Source organism: Oncorhynchus mykiss, chromosome 16, assembly GCF_013265735.2.
Source record: "Oncorhynchus mykiss isolate Arlee chromosome 16, USDA_OmykA_1.1, whole genome shotgun sequence".
Lineage (NCBI taxonomy): Eukaryota > Metazoa > Chordata > Actinopteri > Salmoniformes > Salmonidae > Oncorhynchus > Oncorhynchus mykiss.
In genome coordinates, this window is record NC_048580.1 from 65,569,816 (window position 1) to 65,596,571 (window position 26,756).

General features: G+C 45.7%; 1 protein-coding gene across 1 annotated transcript in view; it reads right to left on the reverse strand.

The window, feature by feature from the left end:
• Window positions 1-26,756, reverse strand: part of LOC110518541 (ERC protein 2-like) — a 488,643-nt gene that overhangs the window by 438,166 nt on the left and 23,721 nt on the right. Inside the window, exon 3 of the mRNA XM_036947561.1 lies at window positions 16,534-17,373. Coding sequence (XP_036803456.1) covers window positions 16,534-17,373 — 840 coding nt within the window. The remainder of the gene's footprint in view (window positions 1-16,533; window positions 17,374-26,756) is intronic.

The window sequence follows — 26,756 nt, forward strand, 5'->3', positions numbered from 1 at the left end:
TCCACAAGCTTCCCACAATAAGTTGGGTGAAATTTGGCTCATTCCTCCTGACAGAGCTGGTGTAACTGAGTCAGATTTGAAGGCCTCCTTGCTCGAAAACTATTTTTCAGTTCTGCCCACACATTTTTTATAGGATTGAGGTCGGGGCTTTGTGATGGCCACTCCAATACCTTGACTTTGTTGTCCTTAAGCCATTTTGCCACAACTTTGGAAGTATGCTTGGGGTCACTGTCCATTTGGAAGACCCATTTGCGACCAAGCTTTAACTTCCTGAATGATCTCTTGAGATGTTGCTTCAATATATCCACATAATTTTCCCTCCTTATGGCGCCATCTATTTTGTGAAGGGCACCAGTCCCTCCTGCAGCAAAGCACCCCCACAACATGATGCTGCCAACCCCGTGCTTCAAGGTTGGGATGGTGTTCTTCGGTTTGCAAGCCTCCCCCTTTTTCCTCCAAACATAACGATGGTCATTATGGCCAAACAGTTCTATTTTGGTTTCATCAGACCAGAGGACATTTCTCCAAAAAGTACGATCTTTGTCACCATGTGCAGTTGCAAACCGTAGTCTGGCTTTTTTATGGCGGTTTTGGAGCAGTGGCTTCTTCCATGCTGAGTGTCCTTTCAGGTTATGTCGATATAGGACTCGTTTTACTGTGGATATAGATACTTTTGTACCTGTTTCCTCCAACATCTTCACAAGGTCCTTTGCTGTTGTTCTGGGATTGATTTGCACTTTTCGCACCAAAGTATGTTTGTCTCCTTCCTGAGCGGTATGACGACTGCGTGGTCCCATGGTGTTTTGTTTGTACTGTTTGTACAGTATTGTTTGTACAGATGAATGTGGTACCTTCAGGCGTTTGGAAATTGCTCCCAAGGATGAACCAGACTTGTGGAGGTCTACCATTTTTTTCTGAGGTCTTGACTGATTTCTTTTGATTTTCCCATGATGTCAAGCAAAGAAGCACTGAATTTGAAGGTAGGCCTTGAAAAACATCCACAGGTACACCTCCAATTGACTCAAATTATGTCAATTAGCCTAACAGAATCTTCTAAAGTCATGACATTTTCTGGAATGTTCCAAGCTGTTGGAACCCACTGGAATTGTGATACAGTAAACAGTAAGTGAAATAATCTGTCTGTAAACAATTATTGGAAAAAGTCCTAACCGACTTGCCAAAACCATAGTTTGTTAACAAGACATTTGTTGAGTGGTTGAAAAACGAGTTTTAATTACTCCAACCTAAGTGTATGTAAACTTCCGACTTCAACTGTATGTGAGAATGGGACCCCATTTTTGAGGCAGAAGCCACTCAAAGATTGGCATGACCAAAACATGTGTCCCACAGTCGCTGGACTCTGGTGGCATCTCAAACACTTGGGGTCAACATTTGGGTATATTTTTGCCAATCTGTCATTTGAGTAATGGAGTCGGGGTAAAACCTTAAACTGAATGCAAACTGGTGTGTGGATATGCTCAATACGTTGTTGCCTCATATCATCAGGTAGATGTTGTATTTGCAAAGGAAGGCGGATGAATGTTCTGTACTATGTCGTATAATCTGTAGATTGGCCCCTTCAGATAAGAGTTAAGATCTAAGCACCTCTCGACTGGACACTTAGTAGGCTCCAGTGGAAATGAAGGGAAACGTTTTTTTGTCAAAGCTGCGAGTTTTCAGGTATCTAAAAGAGGGTATTAGGAATGTTATGGTCAACCCTCAGAGTATCGAATGAATTATCAACAATTAGGTCACAACAAAACACCAGACCAATTCCTACGTCAGAGTTGGAATGCCGTGTCAATCTGTGACGCTGGGAAGAGATGATTAGATGTTCATGGAGAGAAGCAGCTTGTTTAAGGCTAAAGTGACTTTGGAAATTGGGACAAGATTTTAAGGGAGTTCTGAAAAATGGGGTTTAAAACATGGGTGGCAAGGTTAATGGGCTTTTTTTTGTTTTGTATTTAACAAGGTAAGTCAGGCATTGGGGAGCACAGGAGCAAGACAGGATAAGTTGGAAGGCTTGACTATAACTCCATGATGGACTAAGTTGGGACATCCTTGTTTTCAAATGTAGAAACCCAATAAACACATTTCGATATATTTGCTGACCAGTAGTAGTGCAGAAAATAAGACCAGCGGGCTTAGGTCTCTCTAGATATACCTTTCTCATTCGTGGATTTGACTTAATCCAAATGAAGATGGAAATGTAGCTGTCCAGTTGTTTGACTTTGACAGAAAAATTGGGATCATTTGGAATATGTACAAAAACCTAGGTAGTACAGTCTTAACAGAATTAATGTGACCTGTTAATTAAACAGGAAGAGACGACCACCTTATGAAACCCTGCTTAATGCGCTCCAGGAGTGTTGTGAAGTTAGGTTTAAACAAAGCCTTAAATAAGCGTGTGACCATTTTCCCCAAATAAGTAAAGACCGGATGCTCCACCTTAAATGGGAAAATAGCATACCCAATTCCTTCTGCTAACTGATTAATAGGGAGGAACACACATTTTGTTAGATTTAACTTATAACCAGAGAATGTCCCAAAACCTTGTAGCGTGTCCAAGAGATGGGGTATAGACTCCACAGGGTTAGAGATGTATAAAAGAAGCTTGTCTGCATATAAGGACACCTTGTGAGTCATGTTGCCCCTCAATATTCCCTTAATCTTCTCCTCCTCCCGCAGGGCGTTAGCAAGAGGCTCACTAGCCATATCAAATAGGAAAGGGGATAAACAGCAACCCTGCCTGGTCCCCCTGTGGAGAGGGAAGTAGCTGGAGGTAACATTGTTGGTGCGGACAGAAGCCACTGGGGACGAGTACAACATCTTAATCCAGGAAAGGTAGGACGGGCCAAACCCAAATCTCTCTAGTACTGTAAATAGATATTCCCCCTCAATACGGTCGAAAGCCTTCTCAGCATCGAGAGAGATGACAACCTCTGGCTGTAGAGTTGAGTGGGCAGAATAAAGGTTAGCGTTTGGTGCTCTGTTTGTTGTCATACACTGTGTATGACATCATTTGGCCCATTAGATATGCTTTTAACGACTCCTAAACAGTAGAGTGAGACACATCAGAGGTGCAGTTGATCTGTAAAAAGACATCAATGTGAGTTGATATGTATTTTTTAAAGACACTACAGGATAGTAGTAGTGGGTCAAGTCGCCACGTGCGTAGTGACACAGTACTGTCCAGAAAGGGGACAGGGCTATGGTCTGAGATAACGATGCTGTGATATTGGCTATCGCCTTTGGCGATGCGTCATTCTGTAATGATGTGCGCCGAGAGTCAGGAAGCAAGTTCAGGAAGTGAGTGTTTTAATACATAAACGGAACATACTACAAAACAAGAAACTTGAACAGCACACAGACAGGAAACAGAAACAATGATGCCTGGGGAAGGAACCAAGGAATCTTGGAAGGAATCTTCCAGGCTATTCAGACAGGTGTCATGTCTGTTCAGATTTAATGATAACCACCATTATCATGGCTAGGTCGTGGGGAATTAGAGTCCATGTCAGGAGAGCCCGAGGCTTCAGCAGAGGCCTGCTCCTTTGTGGCCCACGGCAGCTGTTGTCTCAACATTTTACGATTAAAAGGCAGAGGAAAAGCCAGGTTAGTGAATTTGGTTTGATTCCAAAATAAATGTTACTAAATTAACACGGTGGGCAAGGTGTTGGTCAATTATTAATAGTAAATTGTTCGCCCTGGATCTGAGCACCGAGAAAACAAGTCTTCACATGTTGCTGCTCACTAGCGCCCCCTCGGGACCAACACTTTAAATTGTGCGGTTATATTTTTACTATATAATAATAATAATATATAAAACACACAAATGCACACACAGGTATTAATCAAAAGTCCAGTATCCCTCTGAAGAGTATGAATTAGGTTGTTTGAGAAGGTGTGAATCCTAAGCAACTTGCCTACACATAGTTTGAAGGACAATACCAACATAGCTACTGTAGTAGGTCAAAGCTGTGTGCTGGAAAACCTTGGTAGAGCATGGATGGAATAGGAAATGTGGTGCTGGAAAACCTTGGTAGAGCATGGGTGGAATAGGAAATGTGGTGCTCATGTGAATTTCCTTTCTTTTTTTCGGCTTCAGACCTATACCTATTCTCACATAAAACATTGCTTTTAATATTTAATTTCCATGTTTTTCACACCAGAAGGAGACTATGCAACATTCTAAGACAACATTATAACAAAGAAAATGAGCCTCTGACGAGGAGGAGTAGTAAGGATCGGAGGACCAATACGCAGCGTGGTACGTGTTCATGCTCTTTATTAAACCAAGCGAACACTGAAACAAAACAATAAACCACACGTGAAATAACCTACCGAAACAGTTCTGTGTGGAACACACACTGACACAGAGATGAAACACCAACCGAAACAGTTCTGTGTGGAACACACACTGACACAGAGATTAAACACCAACCGAAACAGTTCTGTGTGGAACACACACTGACACAGAGATGAAACACCACCCGAAACAGTTCTGTGTGGAACAAACACTGACACAGAGATGAAACACCAACCGAAACAGTTCTGTGTGGAACAAACACTGACACAGAGATGAAACACCAACCGAAACAGGTCTGTGTGGAACACACACTGACACAGAGATTAAACACCAACCGAAACAGTTCTGTGTGGAACAAACACTGACACAGAGATGAAACACCACCCAAAACAGTTCTGTGTGGAACAAACACTGACACAGAGATGAAACACCACCCGAAACAGTTCTGTGTGGAACACACACTGACACAGAGATTAAACACCAACCGAAACAGTTCTGTGTGGAACAAACACTGACACAGAGATGAAACACCAACCGAAACAGTTCTGTGTGGAACAAACACTGACACAGAGATTAAACACCAACCGAAACAGTTCTGTGTGGAACGAACACTGACACAGAAAATTAAACACCCACGAAACACAAGTGGGAAACCAGGCTACCTAAGTATGATTCTCAATCAGAGACAACTAACTATTCCTGCCTCTGATTGAGAACCATACCAGGCTAAACGCAAACACAACATAGAAAACGGAACATAGACAACCTACCCAACTCACGCCCTGACCATACTAAAACAAAGACAACATAGAAAACAGAACATAGACAACCCACCCAACACACGCCCTGAACATACTAAAACAAAGACAACATAGAAAACAGAACATAGACAACCCACCCAACACACGCCCTGACCATACTAAAACAAAGACAACATAGAAAACAGAACACAAACAACCCACCCAACTCACGCCCTGACCATACTAAAACAAAGACAACATAGAAAACAGAACATAGACAACCCACCCAACACACGCCCTGAACATACTAAAACAAAGACAACATAGAAAACAGAACATAGACAACCCACCCAACACACGCCCTGACCATACTAAAACAAAGACAACATAGAAAACAGAACATAGACAACCCACCCAACACACGCCCTGACCATACTAAAACAAACACAACATAGAAAACAGAACATAGACAACCCACCCAACACACGCCCTGACCATACTAAAACAAAGACAACATAGAAAACAGAACATAGACAACCCACCCAACACACGCCCTGACCATACTAAAACAAAGACAACATAGAAAACAGAACATAGACAACCCACCCAACTCACGCCCTGACCATACTAAAACAAAGACAACATAGAAAACAGAACATAGACAACCCACCCAACACACGCCCTGACCATACTAAAACAAACACAACATAGAAAACAGAACATAGACAACCCACCCAACACACGCCCTGACCATACTAAAACAAAGACAACATAGAAAACAGAACATAGACAACCCACCCAACACACGCCCTGACCATACTAAAACAAAGACAACATAGAAAACAGAACATAGACAACCCACCCAACTCACGCCCTGACCATACTAAAACAAAGACAACATAGAAAACAGAACATAGACAACCCACCCAACTCACGCCCTGACCATACTAAAACAAAGACAACATAGAAAACAGAACACAAACAACCCACCCAACTCACGCCCTGACCATACTAAAACAAAGACAAATCAAAGGAACTAAGGTCAGAACGGGACACCCAGAGGGGGTGTGGTATATTTTTTTTACCTTTATAAACTAGGCAAGTCAGTTAAGAGCAAATTCTTATTGTCAATGACGGCCAAGTGGGTTAACTGCCTGTTCAGGGGCAGAACGACAGATTTGTACCTTGTCAGCTCAGGGGTTTGAACTTGCAACCTTCCGGTTACTAGTCCAACGCTCTAACCACTAGGCTGCCCACCCCTACCCTGTGGCTGATATACCACGGCTAAAAGGGGTGTTCAACATCCCAAACTTGTTTACCATTATCTACTTCAAATATGGCATGGTTCTACTACACTGCCCTCCTGAATTATTGGCACCCTAGGTAAATATGTCATTGCTGTTTATCAGCTTGATCTTAAACTGAAAATATAATATGAATCTAACCTTTCATTGATTTAAAATTGTTCCAACATTTTTTTCAAAAACATGCATGTCACAATTATTGGCACTCCTGCATTTAGTACATAGTACACCCTCCTATCACCTAGATAACAGCTCTGAGTTGTCTCCTATAATGTCTGATGAGGTGGGAGAACACACCCTCCTATCACCTAGATAACAGCTCTGAGTTGTCTCCTGTTATGTCTGATGAGGTGGGAGAACACACCCTCCTATCACCTAGATAACAGCTCTGAGTTGTCTCCTGTTATGTCTGATGAGGTGGGAGAACACACCCTCCTATCACCTAGATAACAGCTCTGAGTTGTCTCCTATAATGTCTGATGAGGTGGGAGAACACACCCTCCTATCACCTAGATAACAGCTCTGAGTTGTCTCCTGTTATTCTGATGAGGTGGGAGAACACACCCTCCTATCACCTAGATAACAGCTCTGAGTTGTCTCCTATAATGTCTGATGAGGTGGGAGAACACACCCTCCTATCACCTAGATAACAGCTCTGAGTTGTCTCCTATAATGTCTGATGAGGTGGGAGAACACACCCTCCTATCACCTAGATAACAGCTCTGAGTTGTCTCCTGTTATGTCTGATGAGGTGGGAGAACACACCCTCCTATCACCTAAATAACAGCTCTGAATTGTCTCCTATAATGTCTGATGAGGTGGGAGAACACATAGGAAGGGGTTTGAGATCATTCCTCCATACAGAAACTCTCCAGATCCTTCAGAGTCCTTGGTCCCTGCTTGTGGACTCTCCTCTTCAGATCAGCCCACCGGATTTCAATGAGGTTCAGGTCATAATTTTTTCTTGATGAGTTTATTTTAGTTTTACAATTTTAACTAAATTAAAGGTTAGATTGATATGATATTTTGAATGTAAGATCAAGCTGATAAACAATTACCTTTTCACTGCAATTGTGGTTCCTACCTAGGGTGCCAATAATTCAGGAGGGCAGTGTATCTGTATAAGTTTGAACCACTGTCACTTATTTTGATTCTAAGCAATGTTGTCCTGGTAGACCATTCCATTCTTGTGGGCCGGCTAAGGAGTATTGGTGTCTCTGAGGGGTCTTTGGCCTGGTTTGCTAACTACCTCTCAAATAGTGCAGTATATAAAGTCAGAACATCTGCAGTCTCAGCCACTGCCTGTCACTAAGTGTGTACCCCAAGGCTCGATCCTTTTTATTTATTTTTTATTTCACCTTTATTTAACCAGGTAGGCAAGTTGAGAACAAGTTCTCATTTACAATTGCGACCTGGCCAAGATAAAGCAAAGCAGTTCGACAGATACAACAACACAGAGTTACACATGGAGTAAAACAAACATACAGTCAATAATAAAGTATAAACAAGTCTATATACAATGTGAGCAAATGAGGTGAGAAGGGAGGTAAAGGCAAAAAAAGGCCTTGGTGGCAAGGTAAATACAATATAGCAAGTAAAACACTGGAATGGTAGTTTTGCAATGGAAGAATGTGCAAAGTAGAAATAAAAATAATGGGGTGCAAAGGAGCAAAATAAATAAATAAATTAAATACAGTTGGGAAAGAGGTAGTTGATAGGGCTAAATTATATGTGGGCTATGTACAGGTGCAGTAATCTGTGAGCTGCTCTGACAGTTGGTGCTTAAAGCTAGTGAGGGAGATAAGTGTTTCCAGTTTCAGAGATTTTTGTAGTTCGTTCCAGTCATTGGCAGCAGAGAACTGGAAAGAGAGACGGCCAAAGAAAGAATTGGTTTTGGGGGTGACTAGAGAGATATACCTGCTGGAGCGTGTGCTACAGGTGGGAGATGCTATGGTGACCAGCGAGCTGAGATAAGGGGGGACTTTACCTAGCAGGGTCTTGTAGATGACAAGGAGCCAGTGGGTTTGGCGACGAGTATGAAGCGAGGGCCAGCCAACGAGAGCGTACAGGTCGCAATGGTGGGTAGTATATGGGGCTTTGGTGACAAAACGGATTGCACTGTGATAGACTGCATCCAGTTTGTTGAGTAGGGTATTGGAGGCTATTTTGTAAATTACATCGCCAAAGTCGAGGATTGGTAGGATGGTCAGTTTTACAAGGGTATGTTTGGCAGCATGAGTGAAGGATGCTTTGTTGCGAAATAGGAAGCCAATTCTAGATTTAACTTTGGATTGGAGATGTTTGATATGGGTCTGGAAGGAGAGTTTACAGTCTAACCAGACACCTAAGTATTTGTAGTTGTCCACGTATTCTAAGTCAGAGCCGTCCAGAGTAGTGATGTTGGACAGGCGGGTAGGTGCAGGTAGTGATCGGTTGAAGAGCATGCATTTAGTTTTACTTGTATTTAAGAGCAGTTGGAGGCCACGGAAGGAGAGTTGTATGGCATTGAAGCTTGCCTGGAGGGTTGTTAACACAGTGTCCAAAGAAGGGCCGGAAGTATACAGAATGGTGTCGTCTGCGTAGAGGTGGATCAGAGACTCACCAGCAGCAAGAGCGACCTCATTGATGTATACAGAGAAGAGAGTCGGTCCAAGAATTGAACCCTGTGGCACCCCCATAGAGACTGCCAGAGGTCCGGACAACAGACCCTCAGATTTGACACACTGAACTCTATCAGAGAAGTAGTTGGTGAACCAGGCGAGGCAATCATTTGAGAAACCAAGGCTGTTGAGTCTGCCGATGAGGATGTGGTGATTGACAGAGTCGAAAGCCTTGGCCAGATCAATGAATACGGCTGCACAGTAATGTTTCTTATCGATGGCGGTTAAGATATCGTTTAGGACCTTGAGCGTGGCTGAGGTGCACCCATGACCAGCTCTGAAACCAGATTGCATAGCAGAGAAGGTATGGTGAGATTCAAAATGGTCGGTAATCTGTTTGTTGACTTGGCTTTCGAAGACCTTAGAAAGGCATGGTAGGATAGATATAGGTCTGTAGCAGTTTGGGTCAAGAGTGTCCCCCCCTTTGAAGAGGGGGATGACCGCAGCTGCTTTCCAATCTTTGGGAATCTCAGACGACACGAAAGAGAGGTTGAACAGGCTAGTAATAGGGGTGGCAACAATTTCGGCAGATAATTTTAGAAAGAAAGGGTCCAGATTGTCTAGCCCGGCTGATTTGTAGGGGTCCAGATTTTGCAGCTCTTTCAGAACATCAGCTGAATGGATTTGGGAGAAGGAGAAATGGGGAAGGCTTGGGCGAGTTGCTGTTGGGGGTGCAGTGCTGTTGACAGGGGTAGGAGTAGCCAGGTGGAAAGCATGGCCAGCAGTAGAAAAATGCTTATTGAAATGTTCAATTATGGTGGATTTATCAGTGGTGACAGTGTTTCCTATCTTCAGTGCAGTGGGCAGCTGGGAGGAGGTGTTCTTATTCTCCATGGACTTTACAGTCCCAGAACTTTTTTGAGTTAGTGTTGCAAGAAGCAAATTTCTGCTTGAAAAAGCTAGCCTTGGCTTTTCTAACTGCCTGTGTATAATGGTTTCTAGCTTCCCTGAACAGCTGCATATCACGGGGGCTGTTCGATGCTAATGCAGAACGCCATAGGACGTTTTTGTGTTGATTAATGGCAGTCAGGTCTGGGGAGAACCAAGGGCTATATCTGTTCCTGGTTCTAAATTTCTTGAATGGGGCATGTTTATTTAGGATGGTTAGGAAGGCATTTTTAAAAAATATCCAGGCATCCTCTACTGACGGGATGAGGTCAATATCCTTCCAGGATACCCCGGCCAGGTCGATTAGAAAGGCCTGCTCGCTGAAGTGTTTCAGGGAGCGTTTTACAGTGATGAGAGGAGGTCGTTTGACCGCTGACCCATTACGGATGCAGGCAATGAGGCAGTGATCGCTGAGATCTTGGTTGAAGACAGCAGAGGTGTATTTAGAGGGGAAGTTGGTTAGGATGATATCTATGAGGGTGCCCGTGTTTAAGGCTTTGGGGAGGTACCTGGTAGGTTCATTGATAATTTGTGTGAGATTGAGGGCATCAAGTTTAGATTGTAGGATGGCTGGGGTGTTAAGCATGTTCCAGTTTAGGTCGCCTAGCAGCACGAGCTCTGAAGATAGATGGGGGGCAATCAGTTCACATATGGTGTCCAGAGCACAGCTGGGGGCAGAGGGTGGTCTATAGCAGGCGGCAACGGTGAGAGACTTGTTTTTAGAAAGGTGGATTTTTAAAAGTAGAAGTTCAAATTGTTTGGGTACAGACCTGGATAGTAGGACAGAACTCTGCAGGCTATCTTTGCAGTAGATTGCAACACCGCCCCCTTTGGCAGTTCTATCTTGTCTGAAAATGTTGTAGTTTGGAATTAAAATGTCTGAATTTTTGGTGGTCTTCCTAAGCCAGGATTCAGACACAGCTAGAACATCCGGGTTGGCAGAGTGTGCTAAAGCAGTGAATAGAACAAACTTAGGGAGGAGGCTTCTAATGTTAACATGCATGAAACCAAGGCTATTACGGTTACAGAAGTCGTCAAAAGAGAGCGCCTGGGGAATAGGAGTGGAGCTAGGCACTGCAGGGCCTGGATTCACCTCTACATCGCCAGAGGAACATAGGAGGAGTAGAATAAGGGTGCGACTAAAAGCAATAAGAATTGGTCGTCTAGAACGTCTGGAACAGAGAGTAAAAGGAGGTTTCTGGGGGCGATAAAATAGCATCAAGGTATAATGTACAGACAAAGGTAAGGTAGGATGTGAATACAGTGGAGGTAAACCTAGGTATTGAGTGATGAAGAGAGAGATATTGTCTCTAGAAACATCATTGAAACCAGGAGATGTCATTGCATGTGTGGGTGGTGGAACTAATAGGTTGGATAAGGTATAGTGAGCAGGACTAGAGGCTCTACAGTGAAATAAGCCAATAAACACTAACCAGAACAGCAATGGACAAGACATATTGACATTAAGGAGAGGCATGCTTAGTCGAGTGATCAAAAGGGTCCAGTGAGTGGAGAGGTTGGTTAGGGTCACGGCGATTTAGACAGCTAGCCAAGCCAACCGGTAGCAAGCTAGCATAGGATGGAGTCTGTTGTTAGCCACCTCTTGCGTTCGGTCAGTAGATTAGTGGGGTTCCGTGTGGTAGAGGGGATTAATCCAAATCACACAACAACAACAAAAATAAGAACAATAGATATAGTTATAGAGGCCCGAGAAGAAAACATAATAATTCAGATAAATAAATTGTCCGATTGTCTATTCAGATAGCAGCCGGAAAGACAGCTAACGGTTAGCGGGCCGCAGATGGGCGTTCCGGTAACGTCGCGACAGCGGAGCCAGCCGGATCTCCTTCAGGTAGATAACGTCGGCAGTCCGGTTGTGAAGGCCCGGTGGGGCTCCGCGTAGGCAGTGAAACGGGTCCGGATAGGTGACTGCAGCCCAGGAGTGAATGATGGAACTCAGGCGTGATTGACGGAGCTGGCTAGCCTCGGAACAGTCGATGTTTGCTCCGGAATCGACGAAAGCCGACTGTCACACGGATAGCAGCTAGCTAGCTGTGAGATCCGGGTATGAATGTCCAGAGAGCAGTTGAAATCCAGGGACATGGAGAGAAAAATTGGTCCGGTATGTTCCGTTCCGAGCCGCGCTGCGCCGTACAAAACTGGCGATAGATTTTCGATAGATTTTCGAGCTAAAGGACAGCCTATGACCACAAACCGTGGTTAGCTTCTGATTAGCTTCTGGGCTAGCTCCTGGCTAGTTTCTGGCCAGCCTCCTGGAGTTTCTGGCTAGCTTCCTGAAGGATTGCAGATCTGAGGTAAATAATACTTTTTTATAAATATAAATTGGTGAGGCTGGTTGCAGGAGAGTGTTTAGAAGATGAGTTGATGGAAAATAAAAATAAAATGTATGTGAAAAAAGTTGTAAATATATATATATACAGGACACGACAAGACGAGGACAAAAGACGTCTGAACTGCTATGCGATCTTGGAAACCTACCGATCCTAGCCCCCAAGCTCAATTTATATCAACAACATAGCTCAGGCACTAGGAAGATCTCTCCTCCATGTATATGCAGATGATCCAGTCTTATATTCAGGTTCCTCCCCAGATGTTGTGTTAAATGCTCAACAAAGCTTTCTTAGTGTCCAACAAGCTTTCTCTGCCCTTAACCTTGTTCTGAACACCTCCAAAACAAAGGTAATGTGGTTTGGTAAGAAGAATGCCCCTCTCCCCACAGGTGTGATTACTACTTCTGAGGATTTAGAGCTTGAGGTAGTCACCTCATACTAGTACTTGGGAGCATGGCTAGATGGTACACTGTCCTTCTCTCAGCACATATCAAAGCTGCAGGCCAAAGTTCAATCTAGACTTGGTTTCCTCTATCGTAATCGCTCCTCTTTCACCCCAGCTGCCAAACTAACCCTGATTCAGATGACCATCCTACCCATGCTAGATTACGGAGACATAGTTTATAGATCGTCAGGTAAGGGTGCTCTCGAGCGGCTAGATATTCTTTACCATTCGGCCATCAGATTTGCCACCAATGCTCCTTATAGGACACATCACTGCACTCTATACTCCTCTGTAAACTGGTCATCTCTGCATACCCGTTGCAAGACAGTGGTAGATGCTAATTTATAAAACCCTCTTAGGCCTCACTCCCCCCTATCTGAGATACCTACTGCAGCCCTCATCCTCCACATACAACACCCAGTCAGCCAGTCACATTTTGTTAAAGGTCCCCAAAGCACACAAATCCTGGGGTCGCTCGTCTTTTCAGTTCGCTGCAGCTAGCGACTGGAATGAGCTACAACAAACAAGCACTCAAACTGGACAGTTTTATCTCCATGTCTTCAAAGACTCAATCATGGACCCTCTTTCTGACAGTTGTGGCTGCTTCGCGTTATGTATTGTTGTCTCTACCTTGCCCTTTAACTGTTGTCTGTGCCCAATAATGTTTGTACCCTGTTTTGTGCTGCTGCCATGTTGTGTTGCTACCATGCTGTTGTCATGTTGTGTTGCTACCATGCTGTGTTGTCATGTGTTGCTGCCATGCTATGTTGTCTTCGGTCTCTCTTTATGTAGTGTTGTCTCTCTTGTCGTGATGTGTGTTTTGTCCTATATTTTTATTTCATGTATTTTAAATGTTTATCCCAGCCCCCGTCCCCGCAGGAAGCCTTTACCAGGCCGTCACTGTAAATAAGAATTTGTTCTTACCTGACTTGCCTAGTTAAATAAAGGTTAAATAAATAAGAAATGTACTAAATTTGAAAGCGAACAGCAAATTCCACTAGTGTGGCTAATCCTTATTGTGACTAGCTTCACACAGGTGAACCATATCCAGCATGTGGCAGAGTTGTTAGTTTGGCACTGTTGATCAGCACACATGTGGATTTAAATGTCAAGAAGACCGGAGAAGGAGCATACTGGAATGTATTCTGAATGTTAAACTGGTGAGTTTTTCTGATGCACAACAGAGCCAGAGCAGAGGCGCTGTTAATGTTAATGTTAGCTAGCAACTTTTTTGGTCAACAGTTTGAGTTGTGTTCTGTCTGACAGTGAAATGTGGCTAGCTCTTACTGTAGCCTGGACTACGCTATGAAACCACACACTGTTGAATCATTCCCATGGTGAATTGCTAGGCCAGCTACGCTATGAAACCACACACTGTGAATCATTCCCATGGTGAATGGCTAGGCAGGCTACGCTATGAAACCACACACTGTTGAATCATTCCCACGGTGAATGGCTAGGCCGGCTACGCTATGAAACCACACACTGTTGATTCATTCCCATGGTGAATGGCTAGGCAGGCTACGCTATGAAACCACACACTGTTGATTCATTCCCATGGTGAATGGCTAGGCCGGCTACGCTATGAAACCACACACTGTGATTCATTCCCATGGTGAATGGCTAGGCTGGCTACGCTATGAAACCACACACTGTTGAATCATTCCCATGGTGAATGGCTAGGCCGGCTACGCTATGAAACCACACACTGTTGAATCATTCCCACGGTGAATGGCTAGGCCGGCTACGCTATGAAACCACACACTGTTGAATCATTCCCACGGTGAATGGCTAGGCCGGCTACGCTATGAAACCACACACTGTTGAATCATTCCCACGGTGAATGGCTAGGCAGGCTACGCTATGAAACCACACACTGTGATTCATTCCCATGGTGAATGGCTAGGCAGGCTACGCTATGAAACCACACACTGTTGCAGAGACTTTGATATTACCAGCCGCAATCGATATGGTGAAAACAATGTGTGGGGAGGCAGAAGACACAGAAACGCACACCAATACATGTCACAGAACACTGTTAAACTAATAATTTATGCTATTGCTAGCAATCGAGAGGAAACTGACTGAACGACTCAAACTCCCCAGCTCATGCTCTCCAAATGGACGTTAGCTGTGAGGGCCGAGATGCCCATGCATTGACTTTTGTCGGGGGATGCTATTAACGAGGACATACTGTTCTGTCTCACGAAACAGCACAGGGGATGTTCAGCGTGCTGCATGGCAATATTGACAAAAAAACTGATTCCATAGGATCGAATGGTGGGGCTCCATCTATGGCGGGACGGTGGGCAGGCCTCTGTCCTCGAGTTATGAACGTGTCTACCTCTGCCATATTTTTTTTTACCTTTATTTTAACAGTGGGAACAGTGGGTTAACTGCCTGTTCAGGGGCAGAACGACAGATTTGTACCTTGTCAGCTCGGGGGTTTGAACGTGCAACCTTCCGGTTACTAGTCCAACGCTCTAACCACTAGGCACCCTGGACATGATATATGTATGATCTCGGTATGATATACCGAGATTAACTGGTGGCAAAACAGCTGAGCACAGAAGAGAGATATACTGCAGCATCAAACCATATCCACTGCGCTCACGCCTGTTCACAAATCTATGTGGAGATATGAGTTCAGAGCATGACAATATCCTATTTCACAATGAGGCTTGATGGTTATCGAGGGGGAGTGTTGGAAAGATTTTTCACATTGAGAGAGGAAGTGTTGTCATTCACAATGGAGAAGAAAAAAAACAAGTAAACTTTCTGTTTAATGAAAAAACAATCTGTCTCCTTGCCTATGTATTGATATTTGAGAAGCAGAACGAACGCAAGCATGCAGGGGAAATACCAAAACATTTTACAGATGTGTGACCAAATCAGGAAATAATTATTATTGGAGAGAGAGTCAAAGGCGAGTCTTTCCACGCCCCCTTCCCTCGGCTGTGCATGTTTCTAACAGAAAACAGCATCAGTACAGTAAGTATCCCACACGAGTGATGACTGCTCACCTCCAACGCTTGAAAGAGCACTTTGGGACCTACTTCCCAATCCGTTGGCCTGTGATCCTGGCTCAGTTCATTTTTTACCTTTATTTAACTAGTCAGTTAAGAACAAATTCTTATTTTCAATGAACTGCCTTGTTCAGGGGCAGAACGACAGATTTTTACCTTGTCTGCTCAGGGATTTGATCTTGCAACCTTTCGGTTACAAGTCCAACGCTCTAACCACTAGGCTACCTGCCGCCAGAGTTAATATGCCGGTAAGTGAAATTCATGTGACCGAATGCATTCACTGGTCACTAAAGAGGAGTTCTGGTTCCTGACTCAAAGTGAATACCCATTAATGCCACTTTCAAAACAACTGGGAACTTGGAAATCTTCGACTTCCAAACTAGTAACTCAGGAAAAAAACAAGGACCCGCTGGGAAAAATCTTTTGAAGGGTCATCCAACTGGGAATTCCAACTCGGGAATACGGGCCTCTTTCTAGAGCTCATACTTTCCGACCTGAAGATCACCGACGTCATGATTTGGCCTTGTCTTGAAAGCGTCATGAAACTCATGGTACCCTTCGTCAGCTCATATCTGTCATAGCCCCACACTAAAATGATGTGATGGTGAGTTGAGAAGACAATCCGAAATACTGTTAAAATGTTTTTGAATTGACTGCCATAGCACCAAATTAAAAAGTGAACATTGGCTGTTAATTACATAGTTGCTTTTTCACATGGCGGCGAGACTTTTATGTATCAAAATGGGGTCGTGGGCCAAAAAAAGTTTGGGAACCACTGAGCTATAGTGACAAACACAAAGAAACACACACCTCTCTCAAATGCAGGTTCTCTTTCTCCCTCTGGTCCAGCTGCTCCTCCAGATGACCCACCTGGTACTCCGCCTCCTCGCGTGCTGTTGCCATGGTGATTATCTCTGACCTCTCAACTCGCTGACCCCTCCCTCCTCCCTGGATCATCTCCAGCAGCCTCTGGATGGACTGGTCCCTGGCCCCCAGCGTCTGTTTCTGGGAGTCAATCCTCAGCTCCATCTCTTCCAGGGTCTTCCTCAGCAGGTACAGCTCCTTGCCCTGCCGTTCGTGATCTGACTGCAGTCGGCTGAAGTTCTCCTCCGTCAGATCCAGGGGAGGGGGAGAGGAGAAGCCATCGCACCCAGGGACCATGCATGGGCTGCTGGGAGGGCTGAGGCAACGGCCAGGGCTGTGGATGAGGTGGCTGGGGCTCTTTCTAGACAAGGGGATGAGAGTGTTAGCAGGGCTGTGTCTGGGGCCAGGCCCAGAGTTGTGCCCAGGGCTGTGGATGTCAGCTTGGTGGTGTCTGACGTTGGAGCTGTACTCAGGGCTATGGGGATGGACAGGGCTGTTTCTGGGCCCATGGTTGTAGGTGCTACTGGGGCTGTGTCTGGGGCTGACTCCTAGACCAGGGCCGGGGCTATGTCTTTGCCCAGGGCTGTGGAGGTGACTGGGGCCCAGACCAGGACTGTGTCCAGGGCTGATGCCAGCCCGGTGGTCCTCAATATGGAGTTCTCGGTTCGAGCCGGTGTGAGTGGAGATGTTTGTGTGAGATCCCGAGTTCTCTTGCTGCAGACGACTGTTCATCTCTCTATGACTTCTCAGCTCTTCCTGTAGCCCATGCACTGACAACTGGAGATGCTGAGAGAGAGAGACAGAGAGAGAGACAGAGAGAGAGACAGAGGAAGAGAGACAGAGAGAGAGACAGAGGAAGAGAGACAGAGAGAGGGACAGAGAGAGGGACAGAGAGAGGGACAGAGAGAGAGAGAGGAAGAGAGACAGAGAGAGAGACAGAGGAAGAGAGACAGAGAGAGAGACAGAGGAAGAGAAACAGAGAGAGACAGAGAGAGAGACGGAGGAAGAGAGACAGAGAGAGAGAGAGAGAGAGAGAGAGACAGAGAAAGAGAGACAGAGAGAGAGACAGAGGAAGAGAGACAGAGAGAGAGACAGAGGAAGAGAGACAGAGAGAGAGACAGAGGAAGAGAGACAGAGAGAGACAGAGAGAGAGACAGAGAGAGAGAGACAGAGAGGTGAGCCATTAAAAAGAAGAGATAAACAGGAAAGACACAGAAACACAAGGAGGACAATGACACACACACAGCTGAACACAAAAGGATGGGAGCAAACTCAGGACACACCTTGTTTCTTCTAGGTTCCCAAACCTGCACCATAATATGGTGAAGTAAAAAATAAACAAAATAAACTGTTTTAAAAAGTAACAAGCTAAATGAAACAGAACACACTCATTCCCTGCTGGCTAAATTAAGCACTTTTAGCTAAAGTATACAATCATTACATGTATAATCAAAGGTAAGGATCTGTATATCTTCAATACTCTACTATAGCATTTCAGAGTTGATTGACTCTGTCATTATTCACACATAAATGCAATGTCAACACACTCCAGTAGATGGTGACACTTCCACTCATTAAGATAGAACACAGGGCCAGACAGGGTGACACCACTCTAGCAGGAAGGATGATGGCTCTGTGGGCACAAGGGTCAGTTGAACTTAACAACCCTTACTTTACTAAGTTCAAACTGTCACATCATAGCTTTACTGGGTTAAAAACAGAGAAGTACAGGCTCGCTAGGAGCCATGGCAAAAACAGCTACTTGTTACAGACCCGCACACACACAGTTTTCACACAAATACAAAAACAATAACTTTAACACATACAAAATAGCTATCAAATACAAAGCCTACAAGAATGATGAACAAAATAAATACTTTCAACTATGCAGGAAGCTCAAACTGTCTGAACGACGTCAGTTGGAACACTTCTCCCATCATAGAACAACACACTGACACACAGACACTCTGACACACTGACACACTGACACACTGACACTCTGACACTCTGACACACTGACACACTGACACACTGACACACAGACACTCTGACACTCTGACACTCTGACACACTGACACACTGACACACTGACACACAGACACACTGACACACTGACACACTGACACACTGACACACTGACACACAGACACTCTGACACACTGACACACAGACACACTGACACACTGACACACAGACACTCTGACACACAGACACACTGACACACTGACACTCTGACACTCTGACACACTGACACACTGACACACTGACACTCTGACACTCTGACACACTGACACACTGACACACAGACACTCTGACACACTGACACACAGACACTCTGACACACTGACACACTGACACACTGACACACTGACACACAGACACACTGACACTCTGACACACTGACACACAGACACTCTGACACACAGACACACAGACACACAGACACACTGACACACTGACACACTGACACACTGACACACTGACACACAGACACTCTGACACACAGACACACTGACACACAGACACACTGACACACAGACACACAGACACACTGACACACTGACACACAGACACTCTGACACACTGACACACTGACACACTGACACACAGACACACAGACACACAGACACACTGACACTCTGACACTCTGACACTCTGACACTCTGACACACAGACACTCTGACACACAGACACACAGACACTCTGACACACAGACACACAGACACACAGACACACTGACACACTGACACACAGACACACAGACACACTGACACACTGACACACTGACAAACAGACACACAGACACACTGACACACTGACACACTGACACACAGACACTCTGACACTCTGACACTCTGACACTCTGACACACAGACACTCTGACACACAGACACACAGACACTCTGACACACAGACACACAGACACACAGACACACTGACACACTGACACACAGACACACAGACACACAGACACACTGACACACAGACACTCTGACAAACAGACACACAGACACACAGACACACAGACACACAGACACACTGACACTCTGACACTCTGACACTCTGACACTCTGACACTCTGACACTCTGACACTCTGACACACAGACACTCTGACACTCTGACACTCTGACACTCTGACACACAGACACACAGACACACAGACACACAGACACTCTGACACTCTGACACTCTGACACTCTGACACACAGACACACAGACACACAGACACACAGACACACAGACACACAGACACTCTGACACTCTGACACTCTGACAAACAGACACACAGACACACAGACACTCTGACACACAGACACACTGACACTGACACACTGACACACTGACACACTGACACACAGACACACAGACACTGACACTCTGACACACAGACACACAGACACACAGACACTCTGACACACAGACACACAGACACACAGACACACTGACACACTGACACTCTGACACTCTGACACACAGACACTCTGACACACAGACACTCTGACACACAGACACACAGACACTCTGACACACAGACACACAGACACACAGACACACTGACACACTGACACACAGACACACAGACACACAGACACACTGACACACAGACACACAGACACACAGACACACAGACACACTGACACTCTGACACTCTGACACTCTGACACTCTGACACTCTGACACTCTGACACACAGACACACAGACACTCTGACACTCTGACACTCTGACACACAGACACACAGACACACAGACACACAGACACTCTGACACTCTGACACTCTGACACTCTGACACACAGACACACAGACACACAGACACACAGACACACAGACACACAGACACTCTGACACTCTGACACTCTGACAAACAGACACACAGACACACAGACACTCTGACACACAGACACACTGACACTGACACACTGACACACTGACACACTGACACACAGACACACAGACACACAGACACTGACACTCTGACACACAGACACACAGACACACAGACACTCTGACACACAGACACACAGACACACAGACACACTGACACACTGACACTCTGACACTCTGACACACAGACACTCTGACACACAGACACTCTGACACACAGACACACAGACACTCTGACACACAGACACACAGACACACAGACACACAGACACACTGACACACTGACACACAGACACACAGACACACAGACACACTGACACACAGACACACAGACACACAGACACACTGACACTCTGACACACAGACACTCTGACACTCTGACACACAGACACTCTGACACTCTGACACTCTGACACTCTGACACACTGACACACAGACACACAGACACACTGACACTCTGACACTCTGACATACAGACACACAGACACACAGACACACAGACACTCTGACACTCTGACACTCTGACACTCTGACACACAGACACTCTGACACTCTGACACACAGACACACAGACACACAGACACACAGACACACTGACACACTGACACACTGACACTCTGACACACAGACACACAGACACACTGACACACTGACACTCTGACACACAGACACACAGACACACAGACACACAGACACTCTGACACACAGACACTCTGACACTCTGACACACAGACACTCTGACACTCTGACACACTGACACACTGACACACAGACACACAGACACAGACACACTGACACTCTGACACTCTGACACTCTGACACTCTGACACTCTGACACACTGACACACAGACACACTGACACACAGACACACAGACACACAGACACACAGACACACAGACACTCTGACACTCTGACACACTGACACACAGACACACTGACACACAGACACACAGACACACAGACACACAGACACACAGACACTCTGACACTCTGACAAACAGACACACAGACACACAGACACTCTGACACACAGACACACTGACACACTGACACACTGACACACAGACACTGACACTCTGACACACAGACACACAGACACACAGACACTCTGACACACAGACACACAGACACACAGACACACTGACACACAGACACTCTGACACTCTGACACTCTGACACTCTGACACACAGACACTCTGACACACAGACACACAGACACTCTGACACACAGACACACAGACACACAGACACACTGACACACTGACACACTGACACACAGACACACAGACACACTGACACACTGACACACAGACACACAGACACACTGACACACAGACACTCTGACACACAGACACACAGACACACAGACACACAGACACACTGACACACAGACACTCTGACACTCTGACACTCTGACACACAGACACTCTGACACTCTGACACACAGACACACTGACACACTGACACACTGACACACTGACACACTGACACACAGACACACAGACACACAGACACTGACACTCTGACACACAGACACACAGACACACAGACACTCTGACACACAGACACACAGACACACAGACACACTGACACACTGACACACAGACACTCTGACACTCTGACACACAGACACTCTGACACACAGACACACAGACACTCTGACACACAGACACTCTGACACACAGACACACAGACACACAGACACACTGACACACAGACACACAGACACACAGACACACAGACACACAGACACTGACACTCTGACACACAGACACACTGACACACTGACACACTGACACACTGACACACTGACACACTGACACACAGACACACAGACACACAGACACTGACACTCTGACACACAGACACACAGACACACAGACACTCTGACACACAGACACACAGACACACAGACACACTGACACACTGACACACAGACACTCTGACACTCTGACACACAGACACTCTGACACACAGACACACAGACACTCTGACACACAGACACTCTGACACACAGACACACAGACACACAGACACACTGACACACAGACACACAGACACACAGACACACTGACACACTGACACACTGACACACTGACACACTGACACACTGACACACAGACACTCTGACACACAGACACTCTGACACACAGACACTCTGACACACAGACACACAGACACACAGACACACAGACACACAGACACACTGACACTCTGACACACAGACACTCTGACACTCTGACACACAGACACTCTGACACTCTGACACTCTGACACACTGACACACAGACACACAGACACACAGACACACAGACACTCTGACACACTGACACACAGACACACAGACACACAGACACACAGACACTCTGACACTCTGACACTCTGACACACAGACACTCTGACACTCTGACACACAGACACACAGACACACTGACACACTGACACACTGACACACTGACACTCTGACACACAGACACACAGACACACAGACACACAGACACACAGACACTCTGACACACAGACACACAGACACACAGACACACTGACACTCTGACACTCTGACACTCTGACACACAGACACTCTGACACTCTGACACTCTGACACTCTGACACTCTGACACACAGACACACAGACACACTGACACTCTGACACACTGACACACAGACACACAGACACACAGACACACAGACACTCTGACACTCTGACACTCTGACACTCTGACACTCTGACACACAGACACTCTGACACTCTGACACACAGACACACTGACACACTGACACACTGACACACAGACACACAGACACACTGACACACAGACACACAGACACACAGACACTCTGACACTCTGACACTCTGACACACAGACACTCTGACACTCTGACACTCTGACACTCTGACACACTGACACACAGACACACAGACACACAGACACACAGACACACTGACACTCTGACACACAGACACACATACACACATACACACAGACACACTGACACTCTGACACTCTGACACTCTGACACACTGACACACTGACACACTGACACACAGACACACAGACACACAGACACACAGACACACAGACACTCTGACACTCTGACACTCTGACACACAGACACTCTGACACTCTGACACTCTGACACACAGACACACAGACACACTGACACACTGACACACTGACACACTGACACTCTGACACTCTGACACACAGACACACAGACACTCTGACACTCTGACACACAGACACACAGACACACAGACACACAGACACTCTGACACACAGACACACAGACACACAGACACTCTGACACTCTGACACTCTGACACTCTGACACTCTGACACACATACACTCTGACACTCTGACACTCTGACACACAGACACTCTGACACTCTGACACACAGACACACAGACACACAGACACACAGACACTCTGACACTCTGACACTCTGACACACAGACACTGACACTCTGACACTCTGACACTCTGACACACTGACACACTGACACACTGACACACACACACACACAGAGTACACACACACACACACAAAGTACACACACACACACAGAGTACACACACACACACAAAGTACACACACACACAGAGTACACACACACACACAGACTACATACACACACACACAAAGTACACACACACACAGAGTACACACACACACAGAGTACACACACACACAGAGTACACACACACACAGAGTACACACACACACACACAGAGTACACACACACACACACAGAGTACACACACACACAGAGTACACACACACACAGAGTACACACACACACAGAGTACACACACACACACAGAGTACACACACACACAGAGTACACACACACACAGAGTACACACACACACACAGAGTACACACACACACACAGAGTACACACACACACAGAGTACACACACACACACAGAGTACACACACACACACAGAGTACACACACACACACACAGAGTACACACACACACACACACAGAGTACACACACACACAGAGTACACACACACACACAGAGTACACACACACCAACACATTCACACAAACATACACAGACAAACAGATGGTGAAAAACAAGTCTTCAAATCAAATCAAATGTTATGTCACTGGTGCCAAATACAACAGGTGTAGACAGTGAAATGTTATGTCACTGGTGCCGAATACAACAGGTGTAGACAGTGAAATGTTATGTCACTGGTGCCGAATACAACAGGTGTAGACAGTGAAATGTTATGTCACTGGTGCCGAATACAACAGGTGTAGACAGTGAAATGTTATGTCACTGGTGCCGAATACAACAGGTGTAGCCTGTTGTGTAGCCTGTTGACAGCCTGTTCACCCCGCTATCATCCAGAAGGTGAGGTCAGTACAGGTGCATCAAGGCTGGGACCGAGAGACTGAAAAACAGCTTCTATCTCAAGGCCATCAGACTGTTAAACAGCCACCACTAACATTGAGTGGCTGCTGCCAACACACTGACACTGACTCAACTCCAGCCACTTTAATAATGGGAATTGATGGGAATTGATGTAAAATATATCACTAGCCACTTTAAACAATGCTACTTAATATAATGTTTACATACCCTACATTACTTACCTCATATGTATACGTATATACTCTACTCTATGTAATCTACTGCATCTTTATGTAATACATGTATCACTAGCCACTTTAAACTATGCCACTTTGTTTACATACCCTACATTACTCATCTCATATGTATATACTGTACTCGATACCATCTACTGCATCTTGCCTATGCCGCTCTGTACCATCACTCATTCATATATATTTATGTACATATTCTTTATCCCTTTACACTTGTGTGTATAAGGTAGTAGTTTTGGAATTGTTAGCTAGATTACTCGTTGGTTATTACTGCATTGTCGGAACTAGAAGCACAAGCATTTCGCTACACTCGCATTAACATCTGCTAACCATGTGTATGTGACAAATAAAATTTGATTTGATTTGATTTTAACAGAGAATAGCAGCAGCGTAAAAGAGGGGGGCAATGCAAACAGTCTGGGTAGCCATTTGATTAGATGTTCAGTAGTCTTATGGCTTGACAGAAGCTTAGCCACAGTGATGTACTGGGCCGTACGCACTACCCTCTGTAGTGCATTGCGGTCGGAGGCCGAGCAGTTGCCATACCAGGCAGTGATGCAACCAATGCTCTTGATGGTGCAGCTGTAGAACCTTTTGAGGATCTGAAGACCCATGCCAAAAACCTATTCTCCTGAGGGGGAAACGGTGTTGTCGTGCCCTCTTCACGACTGGCTTGGTGTGCTTGGACCATTTTAGTTTGTTGGTGATGTGGACACCAAGGAACTTGAAGCTCTCAACCTGCTCCACTACCGCCCCATCGATGAGAATGGGGGTGTGCTCGGTCCACCTTTTCCTGTAGTTCACAATCATCTCGTTAGTCTTGATCACGTTGAGGGAGAGGTTGTTGTCCTTGCACCACACGGCCAGGTCTCTGACCTTCTCCCTAGAGGCTGTCTCATCGTTGTCGGTGATCAGACCTACCACAACTTAATGATGGTGTTGGAGTCATGACTGGCCATGCAGCCATGAGTGAACAGGGAGTACAGGAGGGGACTGAGCACACACCCCTGACGGGTCCCCGTGTTGAGGATCAGTGTGGCGGATGTGTTGTTACCTACCCTTACCACCTGGGGGCGGCCTGTCAGGAAGTCCAGGATCCAGTTGCAGAGGGAAGTGTTTAGTCCTTAGCTAAGTGATGAGCTTTGTGGCCACCATGGTGTTGAACGCTGAAATGTAGTCAATGAATAACATTCTCACAGGTGTTCATTTTGTCCATGTGTGAAAGGGCAGTGTGGAGTGCAATAGAGATTGCATCATCTGTGGATCTGTTGGGGTGATATGCAAATTGGAGTGGGTCTAGGGTTTCTGGGATAATGGTGTTGATGTGAGCCATGACCAGCCTTTCAATGCACTTCATGGCTACAGACGTGAGTGCTATGGGTCAGTAGTCATTTAGGCATGTTACCTTAGTGTTCTTGGGCACAGGGACTATGGTGGTCTGCTTGAAACATGTTGGTATTACAGACTCAATCAGGGAGAGGTTGAAAATGTCAGTGAAGACACATTCCAGTTGGTCAGCGCATGCTCGGAGTACACGTCCTGGTAATCTGTCTGAACCTGTGGCCTTGTGAATGTTGACCTGTTTAAAGGTCTTACTCACATCGGCTACGGAGAGCGTGATCACACAGTCATCCGGAACAGCTGATGCTCTCCTG